General features: G+C 35.8%; 2 protein-coding genes across 2 annotated transcripts in view; one reads left to right on the plus strand and one right to left on the minus strand.

Annotated features, from left to right (window-relative positions):
• LOC142344959 (piezo-type mechanosensitive ion channel component 2-like) overlaps positions 1–17,318 on the minus strand; it is a 212,454-nt gene that overhangs the window by 144,484 nt on the left and 50,652 nt on the right. The window contains exon 5 of the mRNA XM_075397043.1: positions 3,070–3,189. Coding sequence (XP_075253158.1) covers positions 3,070–3,189 — 120 coding nt within the window. The remainder of the gene's footprint in view (positions 1–3,069; positions 3,190–17,318) is intronic.
• The window catches only part of LOC142344960 (uncharacterized), a 266,838-nt gene continuing 260,947 nt past the window's right edge, over positions 11,428–17,318 (plus strand). The window contains exon 1 of the mRNA XM_075397045.1: positions 11,428–11,437. The gene's annotated coding sequence lies outside the window, so the exon portion shown is untranslated. The remainder of the gene's footprint in view (positions 11,438–17,318) is intronic.

Below are 17,318 nucleotides of genomic sequence, written 5' to 3' on the forward strand. Positions count from 1 at the left end.
TTAGTTTATTTCAGTGTTATCTGATGCACTTGACTTTGCACTATAAATATTGTAGTGATGAGCTCAGAGATTATTAAATAATTTAACACACTAAAATTGCAAATAGTCAACTTATGACAGCCATAAAAAATCTAATAATACCAATCGTGAATAAGTTGCTGATATATTTACTTTCAAGCTTCTCTTTTCTTAGAAAACCGACAGCTGTAGTACTACTGCTTTTACTTAAATCATTCATTTCTATAAATATTTCACATCATTCCGTTACAAAATTTTAGCATTTCTGCTAAAAAATATGACAATAACGAATACTTGAGCGGTACCATTTCTGATTTTAATTTCCGTGGTGCTGGACACTTTAGTGTAAAATCCAGTCTTGTTGAAAATATTGCAGTAGACACTGTGGGAATCAGCAACCAGAAAGGAACTTGGAAATTAAGCAAGTTTAAGATCAAGTCTATTTAGGATTTGAGTTTGTTTGATATTTATTTGAAGTTGAATAAACAGATTTGAAGAATCGGACCACCAAAGTTATCTTCAGAGACTGCTAACTGTTATATTTGGTGTTTATATAAAGCAATCTTATAGTGCAGTTTATTATCATTCTTTCAATAATAAAGAAGTCTACAAACTCAGGTGGAAATGTTGTGTCCAAGTCTTATCCAACAGCGAGAGGAGAGGAATTTTCCAAGAAAAATTTTCCCTAGAAGTATTTTTATATCCTTATCACACACGCATGTGTTTGATTAAACTTGATACAAAAAAACAGCTGCGTAAATTAATCGTCTCCACCACTGTAGGAAGAAACTAACTCCAAACCAATAGCCGGTGGCTAAATTTACTGGTCAAAAGCTCGATTAGGCGAAAAAAATTTTCGTCAAAAATAGGCAAAAATTTGAACATAAACTTTGCAGAAATTAGGCGAATAACAATTGATAAACCAATCCAGTGTCACTAACACGTGTCACTGGTAAAGTTTATTATTCGTTTATTTTATAGCGTCACTTCATAGCCCCTCATAGCAACTCGGCATCAAACATTGTCAAAAAAATCGAGAAGAATACGAAGAAAACAAGCTGGTTAACGTATTTGTCGCTGTAATATGCCGACCGTTGTTTAAATTGTTAGAGCTATAGGCAAAAGTTAGAGAGTTATCGCGAGAAAAATTTAAAAATCAAGAAACGGGATAGAAACTTATGATTGTAATTTGCGTCGCATTTTATTGTGGTGACAAATGTAAGAGCTCTTGACTACATATGACCAAGTAGATTTTAAAATTCAACAAATAAAATTTTAATTGGTGTTTGCCTAATTTCTACAAACAGCAAAAATTAAACTCATAACTGATCAAACTGAGAAAAACAGACTGTAGCCTAAGCAAGTTTTCGCCTTTTGTCCCATCCTATTATCCTGTAAGCAAATTTCAATTCCACGTAGACGCCATGAAGAATAATCAAGTCAATTTACAAAAAAAATTAAATCAGACAATTTCCTCGAAACTATTGCATTAGAAAATCAATTTGCAGAAATAGGCAATTGCTTTTTCATTAGGAGACATTAGAATTGTGAAACGTGAACTGAAATAAATTTTCGCAAAATTCGTTTAATAAAGATACCATTTTCAACGAAGTATAAAGCTTCCAAGAAATAAAACGTTTATTTTTCAAACAAAAAGACAATCAGTGGCTTTCCAAATCCTATTTGTAACATGGTAGCCAATGTAGTTTCATTTGTTACAAAAGCTTTAAACGAACAATATGTTGTGCGTAGAAAAAAACTTTGAAACGGCTATCTAAGTTTTGTTCATCTAGAAAAAAACTTTTTTATACAACAAAAATTACTATAGTTTCCTGAAACAGATAAATTTTCTCCATCAAATTGCAAATATAAACAAAATTTCGTTTAATCTGTTCCCCTATTGGCAATGAAAGATGAGTTTTAAGTCTTCTGACCGAAGAAGATAATTTTTTTTTTGCATACCAAACAAAATGTCAAATTTAGTTGAAATCTAACAAATGCATGGTGATTCGTCATCGGATCGGAAAAAAATACGACAGTGGAATTGAGTCTCAAAGTTGATGTTGACTTTTTCAGAGAAATGGAAAGTGTTCTTCACGTTTCTTCACAGAAATTAACCTGAGAAATTATTATATCAAAAGTTATTCTTTCAGAGAATTTCGATTCCGATTTTGTGCAATATGACCTCTTACCAGTGCAAACTTGCTCGGTTAAAATCTGGTTAAGAATATTTATTTTAAATATTTTGATTCATAATGTTTTACTTCAATCTGCTCAATGCAGATGAATTTTTCGGCGCCAAATTGCCATGATAATTGTAAAACATACTAACGTCCAATGCAGCAAAAAATTGTAACGTAGGGCAAAAAACGGTTTTGGGACCCGAAACAAATAAGATCAATTTTTTTTCTCGAAAAGTTTTCTAAACGATAAAAATATACAGTAATTACAGCAGATACGAATACTTCTATCATGAAAAACAAGATTTTCACAACTTTGGTTTCACTGAAAAAATAAGAAAATTAGCCACCTAAAAATTTAATAATGAAATAATATGCAAACGTTAATGGCTTTAAGCGTTTGTAGGAAAGCGTGCATGATTTACTCTAAGCTTTGAGTGACTGCAGAACTTGATAGTTTTTACTCACAGAAGTCTCAAAAAACAGAGAAAAAGAGAGAAGAGAGTGAAAAGGGATAATTATGTGTTCAGCTGTACTAGTGCATATGTTAAGGGCATTTGTTAATGACTATGATACGTTAAGGGCATTTCTGTACTAGGGCACTTGTTAATGACTATGATTCCATTCTTAAAAAAAACTCTTGATTGTGTTTAAAATCTATACTGGTTACGAATGAAGTTTCTTTTGATTTTAAAAATCCAGTCAATCTTTCGTGTGTTTAAAAGGGCTAGAGTGTTCAAAGTGCGCTTGAGGTCATCTCTGATCAGACCGTTTGAGCTCGAAGATTTTTTCAGACTACATATTTCGTGCGCTCAAAGATGGTCTGATCAGAAGTCGCGTTGCTCTGGGACCTAAACCTGGCAGAACTTACAGAATGTGAGGTTTGCTACAGTGTCGGCTCCCCCCATCATCATTAGAATGAAGATCAACTGAGCCACACAGAAGGTGGAGGATGTACACACCACTATCTTCATGTATGTACCTGTCAATCCTAAAACAAGGAAAACAACAAATAGTTAATCATTTCGAGGTCTGCTTCCGGGCCAGGCAATTAAAAACTCACGATTAAACTGTATATTTTTCCTGACATTTCTTTAGCTAAATGACAAATACACCCAATGCCAGAAATCAAATCCCAATTTGTTCCCTATGACCTTTTCGTTCAATAATCCTATCAAATCAGTGCGCGGTATTACAAGCATATTTTATCATACTTATGAGGATAATTTGATTGCATGTTCGGTTGTGATAGTTTCTTATATTCTCACAGAAGCCGCAGCCGCTGAAGAATGGCAAAAAAAACTAGACTAAAAATTGTTGAAGTTTGGCAAATAACGATTATTGCATGATAACTAATCTGGCGATCTTCCCAAGAGAGATAAGAGTAACTAGGTGAAATGTCGAGATTTTTTATTGCCTAAACAGATCATTGAGAATAGTTCGTCCCAATTGATGTCAAAAATAAATATTAGTTGAGAATCTAAACAACTTTGTAATCATAGTCACTTCTTGTTAGAAGTTTGAGAGAGAACAACCTAATGTATATTGTGCATAAGACAAGCTTGACATAGCTTGACAAGAAGCTCTACTTGTTAAACGTATACTTGGCTAGAGAAATGAAGCCTTGAGGAACAAGAAAAAACTTGAGAATGGGTTATAAGCGATGCGCAAGTTCGAGAGGCTGGGTAAATGGGTAACACACTAGGCTTGCAATTAAGAGATGCTGGTTCGAATCAAGTAATGATCCGTTTTCACAGAAGTTGCACCTGCATAGAGCCCCTAACATTTTCATTTGTTTGTCGTGGTTGACAACTGACCTTGCAGAATAGAGAACAGAAGAGACAAGAGCAGTAGTGAGCAGAATGAATGAACAAGAAAGAAAGTGAGAATGGGTTATAAGAGATGCCCAATTTCGAAAGGTTAAGACCAGCTGGTGTAATTGGGTAGCACACTAGGCTTGAAAGTAAGAGATGCTGGTTCGAATCCAGTGCTGGTCCATTTTCACATAATTGAGCCGGCTTAGACTCCCTAACCTTTGTTACTGAGCTGACTGTCTTTCCAAGACAGCTAACTCAGTTACATAAAATAATTAGGATTACAAAACCTTACTTAGATTTGACGTCAATTAGCTCATTATTGTAATGTAAAAAAATAAATATTCAGAGAATTAATCAACTTGTTCATACAATTCACAAACAAGCTGATCAATTCTAGATATTTCATTTCGTGTATTCAGCTGTATATAGTAGTGCTTTCTGTTTATGATCAAACTTCAGCTCATTCAATTTTGGTCATGATCAGACATCAGAATTAAGGCAGATTTTGAGTACTGTTCTCTGCCCCCCCTCCCATGCGTTTTTTGATGGTCTGAACGTTGACCTCGACCTGGATTGATAATTTGCAACGGCGAGCAATTGCAATCCTTATGCTGAGTCTGCTTCAGAATTCCGATGAAATGAAACTTTTTAAAATGTTTAATCGTGAAATTATTTGTAAAAACCTGCCAGCGTTCATTTACTTGTAATAAATAATCAAACATATCTCCATTATTTGAAACAACTTATGCTGTTTAGAACATTGATAAGAGGCTGATATTTTTGTTCACCTTTTGTTCAACAACAATTGAATTTATATTCATTCTTTCATGTCCATTGTTGAATAACAATCGAGACTCCCTCACCACATGCAGTTCAATCGAATAGAATTCAATCAGCGGTGAGAAAGAACATGTGAACATATTGTGAAAATAGGGAACAAATAGGGAAGACGGGAGGGGTTGGGATGGGGTAGATGAAAGATGCCCATGATGCCCCTAACACTCCAAATCTGTTCACTCATTTATGAGAGGAGTAATGGACGCCCCAATCAATATTTGGGCCCACTTTTATGCCCTGGGGCTAGGATTGGGAGATGATCTACAAATCAAAATCGAACCCACAGCCCCCCTGGTTGTAATAACCAGTAATAACTAGTAATAACCAGGAATCGGACAATGCTAGTCACAAGCTTCAAAGTTTCCATACCACATTCTAAACGACTAAGAAAGCGTAAAACATAGTATTACATTTAACAAGGCTAATGCGTTAATGGATAGTGGCTACAAAAGTTCATTATACCATTTCAATTGAGAAAATCAACCAAAGTAAACCTCTTTTTTATTTCATTACATCCGCGGTAGAAAATGTTGGTTGTAATCTTCAGCAAAAGGCTGGAAGCTGTTTAGAGATTAAAAAGGCCAAAATTTGATTAAAACATCAGTACAGACTCTGACAAAGATAACACGCTAGTGTACAAGAACACGATGAAAAGTCCATCAAAATAAGCTACAGTTTAGCTTAAGGATATTCTTTTTCTCAACCACTGAAATTAGAAACAGCTTTCTACTATTTTTCCAAAAAGCTTTTCACTGAACAAAATAGGTTTCAGAAATCTTTTTTAACACGTTGCTGTTCTATGACGTCAAACTGGTTAGGAAAAAAGGTTCACAAAATTATTAAAAGACTCTAAAAACTCTATATAAATTTTGAATACATCCAGTTTGGCCTTATAAATACCTTTTTTCAAATTTCGCTATCAATTTTGATTTCTATGTTTCTAGATACCTAAATACGGTGTGTTTATAATCCTTTCAGCAAGTTTCAGCAAACAACAGATTATTAGCCGATAAAATATGAATTTCTTGACGACAAAAATTAAAATTTCATTGCATCAGTTTCAATTCCAATTAAACTTTATGACTGAATCAGGCAAAATTAGATTTTTTATTGATTAAAATAGCCTCCTCGATAAAAATCAAAATTCAGTCTCACCTAATTCCTTGCAAATTACGAATTTTGTTGCTCAAGCGCAAGTGATAGTTGCAAATAGTAACCTTGAGACGCTCACTAATGATTACATCATACATAAATTACAATTTTCAAAATAATATTTGGGACAACGGAAGGTTTCTGAGAACATTTTAGTTCCTATCTATTGCGTATGATTTTTCCAAACGCAATAGAAAGAGTTGCGACATGTTTGTAATGGTAATTTTGTTTGATCAAGAAGATTATAGGTACACTATCACAAATATCGAAAACATAACTCTACGTGGAAGTACTATTAATAAACCCTCAACAACTAATAACCGTAGATGATAATCAATGACGGCATTATGTTTAATGTACGGACACTAGATATTAAAAACTTGGTCGCTAACGAATACAAAAACTCACTTCATTCAAAACGTTGGTTGAAAAAGTCTGTCACCTTAACACATTTTTTCAGGATTGAGTAAAGTTAAAGATACAATCGCCTTATAAAAAAGCAGTCATGATTCTCAATAGTAGTCATATCAGGATGGAATAAGATTCAGAAAAATGTTGCTTTTAAGACACAATTCAATTGAGTCAAGTTCTGCAATTCAATAGACCAGAGTCTTTGGAAAAAGAAAAAGTGCAACAAAATGGGTGTCAATGAACAAGTAAAAACTCTGCTCCCTACCTTCTTTCTCTCTCTCTCACTCTTTCTCTCTCTCTCTCTCTCTCTCTCTCTGGCACACAAAATCACTATCTCAGTCACTCACTCACTCACTCACTATCTCTCTCTCTCTCTCTCACACATACACACGCATATGCACACACAAGAAATCACGCATTCACCCATGCATACACAACATTAAAGCACACTAACTTACTCATCTCGTGGACTCACTTATTCACACAAAAACTTTCCCTCACACAAAAAAACACACTAACACACTCGCTTGATCCCGCAAAAAATTTCTATCACAAACAAGCACAACATAAAATCAAAAATTTACTATAATTCACTAGTTTACTTACTCAATCACCTACTCTCCCATATACGAAAAACACAAACGCTCACTCATCCAATCAGTAACCAACTCATTCTCTCTCTATCTCACACAAACAAAAACACTCACTCACACGCCCAATTTTTCATATTATCTCGCATACAAAATCACACACTCACCAATTCGCACTTTTATTCACTCTCTTCTTCTCTCTAACTCACACATTAGTTTGTCACTTCTTTGTCACACTCATTTTTTTGAGGAGGAAACGCTCCTTTTTCCTTCATTTTCTCTTTCCTTTTTTCTTCTCAACCTTTAGTTTACTGGTTTACTTAAAAAATCACCTACTCGCATATACACACACAAACAAACACTCACTCACTCATTCTGTCACCAAATCATACTCTATCTCTCTCTTTCTCTCACACGCACACAAACAATCACTCAGTCGCCCAATCTTTCACATACTCTGTCACTTACACAGGCACACACTCGCTTATTCGCTCTCTCAATCACTCTCTCATTTTTTCTCTCTAACTCACTCACTCACTCACTCAATCACTCACTCACTCATTCACTCATCACTCACTCACTTGTTCACTCACTCACTCACTCTGTCTCTCTTATTTTAGTTTTCCTTCTCTTTTTTTCTCTTTCTCTTTATCCTTTTCATCTTTCGGTTTATTCTTCCCCTCTTTCTCTTTCTTCGTCTTTTTCATTTTTTTATGTTCTTGCTTTTTTGCCTTTTCCTCGCGTTTCATCTATGTTTATTTATAACTAACATTTCTCCGGCTTAAATTGGATTGCAAATCTTGAACGATGAAAAACACTATAACACTATTGCCAACCCATGAGTTTCGTAAAAAAAATTGTTCAGATAAGTTTTTATCAAAATTGTTTATTTCTACCTGAATTTACAATCATTTAAGCCACAATTATTCATGTGGTACCATAGTACATTTTTAGTTTGGGGTTATTGTTTGGTGTACCTAAATTGGTTCATTTTATGTTTAATTTAATTTAGTTCATTTCATCTACCTTTATTTTGTTCATTCATTTAGTTCTAGTTTTGAAGATCGAATCTTATGTTTTCATGCTTGTAAATTTGTGTACATCCTGTGCATGATCTTTTGTCTGTTCACATTATCTCGTGATTGTAAGTTGCCGTAATTAGTAATGTAATCTTATGAACAAATTGTTAATCAGTTTTGTTAATTTTGTCTAAATTCATTCTCTTCATTTTCGCAATTCAAATTAGTTGACTCTCTCTTTAACTAGAATCCGATTCGCCAAAGTCTTAATTCAGACGTATCAAAAGTTTAGTATCTGTCACTGAGCGAAATACTCTACAAATAATTGAAAGCGATTTCGCTACGCCAAATCGACCTAAATTCTGTAACTAGAATATTTAATTCTAAAGCAACAAATAATAGCGTTAAATCGCACCGCCAAATCACCACTTATTAGCCGCTGTAGAATAAGCTAATCGGTGCCACGAAACAACTCATTCCTACAGATTGTAAATCTGTACAACATGGCGCAGTCAGCTCGAGAATCTAGAAAAACACCGTTGTCGATAGAGCCATTTTGGGAACAACCAACTTCAGACCCACCAATCAGATGGGAGAAATGGAGAATTCAAGTAAAACTAGCGATTCTCGCTCGAGAGAATATCACTATAGACACATTGCTACAACCCAAACCATCGACAGTTCGCTTGCCAGCGGAACCGAAGTACGAGATGCCAATTGAAGATACAACTGAGGAAGCAGAGAGAGAGCGTCGAATCAGAAACAACCAGTTGAAGTTATTGTTTGGGAGCTAAACTGGAATGGAAACTAAAATGTCAAAAGATAACAGAAGCAGGAATACTATGCGGGGAACGTCCATGGAATTTGTGTGACCAAAAATGTACCTAAGTATTGGTACTGAAGGAAGACGATTATTGACACAAAAATTCCCGCACGATAATATTTACGATTTGACCACCCTCAAACTCTGAAGAAGCAATCATCAGGGACATTTTCATCACGAACATGTTGGATGATGACAATCAGCGGGAGCTTCTACGGGATACAGTTGAACCAGAGAGGGCACTCAGCATTGCAGTCAACATGGAAATGGGTAATCAGAATCAGCAAAGAATTTCATCTAATAACGGAGCAACTGGCAGTACAGTGAACGCCATACAACAATTCAATCGATTTCGCGGCGCGGGTGTACGTGGAAATCTATCAAGCAGAGCAGTCACCAACCGCGCATCTGTTGGAAAATGTCGTGGTTGTGCTCAAATCTGGACACCAACACATCGTCAGGTTTGCCCCGCAATGGGTAAGAAATGTAACCACTGTTGTTTGCAAAACCATTTTGCTAAGGTATGTCGTCAAAGACTTAACAATACAAGAAACACTCAACAAACCAATCGCATTAACACTGTAGAAACAGCTGAAACATCTAATCAAAATTCTAGTCAGGAAAATCAGAACGTCAATTATATCAATTATAATGAACAAATCAACTCAGATTATGATTCTTCGGATGAAAATTACGTTGCAACAGTCGAAAATATTAGTTCACCAAATTTAGCACTGAAAAATTTGTCATTAACGATTGGAAACATAAACTGTGATTTACTTCTCGACTCTGGTAGTGGTTGTACCATTATTAATATGTCACTTGCAAGAAAAATAAGGCTCAACTGTGCGCAATCACAATGGTCGGAGAAAAAACCATTGGAATTGAAGTCATTTTCTAACGATATCGTTCAACCCCTCGGCACTTTGAAAACGCCGGTAAAATGTAATAATTGGAGCATTCAGAAAGCAAAAATAACAGTTGTAGCTGATGGGTTTCGACCAATATTAGGGCGAAATCTCTTTGATCAGTTAGGCATCACAATTTCTCAGAAGCCTTGTCCACAAACAGAGGTTAATAATAGAGATCAACCTTGTGCAATAAAGAAATCACTTGCAAAGGAGTTTCCTGATTTGATATCCCGAATTGGAAAATCAAAAAATCACACGGTCAATTCAAAATTCCAAAAAAATTATCGAGTAATACATCAGAAAGGACGAAAAGTGCCAATACACCTTCAACCGAAAGTGAAAATTGAATTAGAAAAACTCTTAAATGAAGGACATATCGAAAAATTCAACAACTGTTCTGATCAATTTTTCATATCTCCGAGTGTCATTACGGTAAAAAAGGACAAATCAATCAAAATAGCACTTGATTCAAAAATCCTAAATAAAGCTATTCATAAAAACAAGTATCAAATGCCCATTATAGATTCGCTAATTCAAACAATTTCGCAAACACTGTCAACGGCGCCGCAGGATACTGCTTATTTCACGACTCTTGATTTGCAATACGCTTATAGTCAACTTAAGTTACACAGTGATACGGCTCGCCATTGTAACTTTAATATTGTTAGCTGAGATATGACTGGCACATATCGATTTAAAACTGGATTTTACGGTTTAACGGATATGCCAGCTGAATTCCAAAAAGCTATTGATTGTACCCTTGCCCGTTTGGAAAATACTTTCTGTTTCTTAGATGATATTTTGATCGTCAGCAGAGGTTGAATCGAAAAACATCTAGATTTGGTACGGAAATGCCTAATATAACTAGATCTAGAAAACTTACGCATAAAACTTGCAAAATGTCATTTCGCGAAAGAAACGATTGAATGGCTCGGTCATAACGTTACACAATCAGGTGTAACCCCACTTTCAAGTAAAAGGGATGCAATTGGAAATTTATCGGCACCTACTAATCTTAAAAAACTTTGATCTTTTATGGGTTCAGTACACCATTTAGGAAAATTTATCCCAAATTTGTCACAATTATGTTACCACCTGCGACCACTGCTCTCAAAAAAATTCAAAATTTCTTTGGACGGAAGAGCACGATAAACAGTTTTCTTTAATAAAAGAACAAATTACGGAAACCACTGAAAATAAACATTTCAACCCGGAATTAGAAACACGAATTAAATGCGACGCGTCACGTAAAGGATTGGGATGTGCATTGGAACAACGAACACCTAATGGGTGGCATACAGTAGCATTTGCGTCACGATTTTTGAACTCTGTTGAAGACAGATATAGTATAAACGAACTAGAACTTCTGGGTGTTGTTTGGTCCGTGGAACATTTTAAGTAATATTTATACTGTGATAACTGATCATAGAGCACTTCTCTCAATCATGAGAGAAAATAGATCTAACAATACATATAATAGTAGACTGACACGTTGGGTAGATCGTTTACTACCTTTTGATTTTTCGATTGATCACCTTCATGGCACAAAAATGGGATTTGTGGATTATATCTCTCGCGACCCGCATCAACAAGCTGTTAATATATCTGCATATGACGAGCAATTTATTGTAGCTAAATTGGATGTAATTAAACGTAGTGCGAAACGCTTCTTATTAAATGCCGAAAATTACGTCGATTTTGCAGCGCGAAATCCATCTACAAAATGGGTCGTAAATAATTCAAATTCCACTAATAACTTATGCAGTGAATTCGCACCGCGAAATCCAGAACATTCTACAAGTACGCGAATTGACGACTCAATTAGCGAATTCACAATCAAAAATTTAAATTCCATCCCCAAAATCGAGACAACTAACTTTCCTCACTCGCTTTTTGCCTTAAACCGACCCACTGAACAGTCACTCTCTAATTTAAACAACTTCCAACGAATCGCAAGGAAATTCAAGAACGTCTACATGATGTCCCAATCAATTTCCGATGATGAAACGCTGATGAGAGTTAAACAATCGACTCCATCGAGAGTACGCTTTGCAGAAGAGGGACCTTCAACAGCTCAAGCAGCACCCGTAACTCCAATAACAACCACAACCGATACAACAGCCACTTCGCCGTCAGTAGACGACCTTTACCTGGACTCTTTCAACTTCGCGCTCTCCAAGATCTTCTCAAGCTCCCTAATGGCCAGCCTGACAACCAAGGACGCAATTTTGAAGGAGATTCGCCACTGCATTCTTACGGACAACGAAGATAGATGTAGACAAATATCCCCTTACATCCATTCCTTCTGGAAAGACTTGCATGTAAAGAACGGGTGTGTCTGCATAAATGACAGGATTGCTCTTCCCCATGCGATCAAAGATGCCTATGTAGACGCCATCCACGCAACTCATCCTGGCACATGGGGGATGACTGATATGGCAACTCACGCGTGGTGGCCATATATGCACAGGGACATAGCTACCAAAACTGCAAAGTGCAACCCCTGTGTCAAGATTGGGAAAAATTTAAAACCTATTATACCGGCAAAAAATGGGCACCATTAAGGTAATGTAAAGTTCCAAATGAAGAAATTCAAAGTGATTTTGGAGGACCCATCTATAATGAAAGAAACCAAGAGATTTATTTTGTTGCATGTATTGATCGATTTTCGAAATTTCCAACAGCAGAAGTATTTCATAGAGATAATGCAGATAATAAGTTCCTTCAAGAGTTTGTTTTGCTACACGGTATACCCCGTGCAGTTAGATTGGATCAAGCTCGATGTCAAACGGGGCAACAAATTAAAACATTTTGCAGTCAAAATAACATACAGCTAATCGAGGCGCCAATACACGACCACAGAGCAATTGGTTTGGTTGAAAGACTAATTCAAACAATCAAGAATCGCCTAGCCTGTATTAAAACGGCGGCGCAAAATCAATTTAATGTGAAAGCTTCAACAAATTCAATAATTTATCAGCTACGAATATGTCGTCAAAAGACTATTAACATATCACCATTTGAGGCACATTTTGGCAAAAAAGCGAATACGCCATTAAGCAATATAACGACTAAACCAGACCCAAAAAGTTTAACTTACAAAAACATTTTAAACAAATATTTAGATTTGGAGACTGTCAGATGGGACCAGCTCACCACAGACGAAAACTGGAACAATGAAGAGCGTAGCGACATTGAAATAGAGGTGAACAAGAACAAACTGGGCAAAGAGGCGATGAAACGGCAAAAGGAGGACCCGAATAATGAATCGAGATTGATTTCTTAGCCAGATGTCGGCCAATCTATACCCAGAACGGAAGCATCACTGGAGGTAAAATTGGTTAAAAAGAGACCTCGCACAAAAAGATCAAAGAAAAGTCTCGATGGCTTATATGACGTCTTAGCACCAGGATCGTCAGTAATTAAAACGAACGAACATACTTCAGTGATTAAAGAACCGGGCAAGAGAGATGTGACAATCAGGAACTCAAATCTAGCAAAGTTTGGGACGAAGGCGGAACGTGACACAGAATTGCAGGTATACGCTAACTGACGTCCAAAATTACCAACGGGCAAAACAACTGACGAACTCATAAACCATCACGCAAAGGAATCCAGGAAGAAGTTAGAAGGAGGGAAACAAATGAAGCATAGGAAAGTGGCAGATGACATCAGCACAGTGTCGTCAATTCATTCTAATGTTAAACGTGCCCTCCGTGTAAGAATGCCAACAAAGCCCAAAAGACAACTGTCAACAGCGCCGCCAAATCAACCCGCCGAATCAAGTAACGATCTCGCGGTGCCAATGGAATTACCTACCACAAGCATTGTGATCGCGGAGCCAACGAGCAGGCCAAAGCGAAAAGCAGCTACAAAAGCATCAGTAGCATTAATTCCATCAAAAAGAAAGCGCTCCACAGTATCGATCACAGAATCGGATGAATCTGCGACTTCAGTTCAAACTTGCCCTCCCACAACCTCAAGTACTGGAGCAATTGGGAAACAAAGAAGACGACAAAACATCAAGAAACAACAAATTGAGAATAAATCAATAATCTCGGCCATACAAACTGCTGCAGCACAGTCTAATCAAGAGGAATCTAACTTTACAGTCGGCCCCTGTTCTCCAACAACCTCATACCCTACTCAATTCTATGTCTCCCCCAATTACGAAGAACCAGAGTTGTCGATGACAGTTGGCGAAGCGGAGAGATATTACGAAAGTGAGAGTGATTAAAGTACATTTGACTAAAACTGTTGCGTTCAAAACTCTGATTAAAACATTACAGTATTAATTGTTTTAACAAGTACATGTGACTATTAATTTTCTGATAAATAACATGTTATTTATTTTCGCCAAGGGGGAAAATGTGGTACAAAAGTACATATTTAGTTTGGGGTTATTGTTTGGTGTAGCTAAATTGGTTCATTTTATGTTTAAATTAATTTAGTTCATTTCATCTACCTTTATTTTGTTCATTCATTTAGTTCTAGTTTTGAAGATCGAATCTTATGTTTTCATACTTATAAATTTGTTTACATCCTGTGCATGATCTTTTGTCTGTTCACATTGTCTCGTGATTGTAAGTTGCCGCATTTAGTAATGTAATCTTATGAACAAATTGTTAATCAGTTTTGTTAATTTTGTCTAAATTCATTCTCTTCATTTTCGCAATTCAAATTAGTTGACTCTCTCTTTAACTAGAATCCGATTCGCCAAAGTCTTGATTCAGACATATCAAAAGTTTAGTATCTTTCACTGAGCGAAATACTCTACAAATAATTGAAAGCGATTTCGCTACGCCAAATCGACCTAAATTCTGTAACTAGAATATTTAATTCTAAAGCAACAATTAATAGCGTTAAATCGCACCGCCAAATCACCACTAATTAGCCGCTGTAGAATAAGCTAATCGGTGCCACGAAACAACTCATTCCTACAGATTGTAAATCTGTACGACAATTCAGCGTACAAGAATTCAAGTTTCTCTCGTTTTAATTTTGCAATAGAAATTTGCATTTAGAATTAACTTATCAGAGATAATAATGCTTAATACTTTATGCACGGGGTAGATGTCTGCTTTTTATTCCATAGATCATGTACATTGATTCACTAGTTCTTTTCTCTTGTTGCACTTAAAATCAGAACTAGTAAAAATTCAAATAGAACAGCCAAATGTGGGTTCTTTCGATTGCAAATGAGTCCAGAGAAACAGAACGGCACCGCCCAAAAACCTGTTGAGATTCACTGGAAATTCAAATGCTTAACAATCAAGCCTGAATATCTGAGACAAATTTCAGTCTGAATGTTGAGATTAACATTGTCCTCCACACTTTAATTAAGATCTGAAACGGTTTCGGAAAAAACTGCAGACCCACCCATTTTTAGATAGGAAAAAATACCCCCAAGCGAAAAATATCCCCAAGGAAAAATACCACAGGGAAAAGTAACCGACGAAAAAATTCCCAATCTGTTTTTCCGCGGGGTTTATTTGTTAGACCCGTCTGTACAAAGTAGTCGTTTCTAATATATCTTATCAGTTATGACCAAATTTTGCTCAAAAGCTTTTGCTGGTATCATTAAATCTGGGTTTCATAGTTCTGACGCTCCAAGATTTTTCGGTCTTTCATACAAGATCTCGGACTTGGTTCACTTTTAAATTTGAAGGTCTCAATTCACGAATACGATTCTCAATCGGCGCTTTCAATCTTGTTAAGCTTTAAACAATGTTACAATTCAGCTTATTCTTGAATGAATCTTTGGCACACGAAATCTGTTTGAAGGCTTGTTTGTTTCAAAGTCCATTTTTAAAATGTTTAACTTTTTACTGTTTTATGTTGCATTAATCACTCAAGCGTTTAACTTGCTGATCAAATGAGTGGAGGGCGAAGCGTAACAGTACCCTAGAGGCAAGACAGGGTCCCTTTTAGGTCACGCTTTCTCAAAACCATTCCACTCCTGGTTCTATGCCCCCCTCGACCGAGACAAAGCTGCCGTTTAGTAAAACATGAACAAGAGTGAATGCGCAAATAAAGTGCATCCAAGCATGAAATGTCGGTCACTATTTAGTCCATTTTGATCAAACTTTATGACTAGTATATTCACAAAAAAGTAAACATGAAAGTCATTACAGATGACTTTGCACAAGGCCGAATTTTTAGAACTTCAAGCTTCTTTTTTGACACTGATTTGTATAGCTATATGTTGTATCGTCATTGCGCAATTATATTTTGATTTCTGTTGGAAGTAATTTTTCAGAATATAAACAAAAAATTATGGCCGACTAGAAAAAATTTGAAAAATGTATTTTTTGCCATTGGGAATAAACTGATTTATTCTCTTGTTTTATTTGAGCCTCAAAAGTTAACATTATCCAGCATATTTTTCTGAAGATACTGCTGAAAACAATTTTTCAGAAAATGAACAAAAAATTGCGGCCTGCTTGAACTTTTGTAAAAAAAAAATTGCCAAAAAAAATGGTTTTTCGGCATTATGGAACAAACTAATTTACTCTCTTCTTTAGTTTGAGCCACAAAATTCTACAAAATCCACGATATTTTAGAAGATTTCAAAGCAGATTTCAGATCCTGATTCGCTATGGTCGAGCTAAGTTTGGACCAATTCCAATTTGATCGGAGTGGGAACTTATATTTTCTGCTAATTGGGACAAAACGAGCTATTCGGTTATTTGGACAGAACAGGTAAGAAAAGAGTCGCATGATGAGATGGAAAAAGATGAACGGAGAGCATTAAAAAGAAGAAGAGACAAAACTAGTGCTTTCCATTTGCATAATTGAGTGTCGGAAGATCATTGGTCTGGAAAGATTTGTTAAAAATTAATCCCTTTGTCTAACAAAACAATGCCCACTAAATCCATACCCTCAATTATGAATGGCAAGGTCCCCCTATCGCATACAAAGGCATAACAACCAGCAGTACTCGAAACAAGGTCGGGTAGCACTTTGGGGGGGGGGGGGGGGGGGGTAATAACTAATAATATACTGGTATTGCATTGTTGTGGTTAAATTACCATTTTGGATTTTGAACTCGTGTGACCGTTTTAAGAACAAAAATTAAAGAACAAGAACGTTTTATGCAAAAAAAGGGGTTATATGTGTAAAAGACGTTTTATACAAAGATGTATTGAAGCACAAAAATTTAGATATAACTGATTTCTTTGCGAACTACGAAGGAAATATTCAATGCTTAACATTATCGGGGATTCGTAACTTATTTATTAGTATGCACTTTTATAATTATTGGAAAACCACAGATTCTGTCAATTTTTTCAGTAATCTTGCAAGCTAAATTTTAAGTAATATAAATGAATTTATAAAATTGTTTATCATTAAAAAAACAACATAGTAAAACTGCTGCACAAGATAATTGCGCCCAGACCTTTATCAACTTTTGTACCTATTACTTATGAAGATAAATTTAAAAGTTGAAGATTCGATTTATAAAACTAATTAATTTATTGATATCCTAAACAAAGAAAACTGGCCGCTTCTAAACAAAAAGACGGAAATTGTATTCGGAAATTTTAAAAATCAAACAGA

The sequence above is a fragment of the Convolutriloba macropyga genome, chromosome 8 (assembly GCF_964194025.1).
Source record: "Convolutriloba macropyga chromosome 8, txConMacr16.3, whole genome shotgun sequence".
NCBI classification, from domain to species: domain Eukaryota; kingdom Metazoa; phylum Xenacoelomorpha; order Acoela; family Convolutidae; genus Convolutriloba; species Convolutriloba macropyga.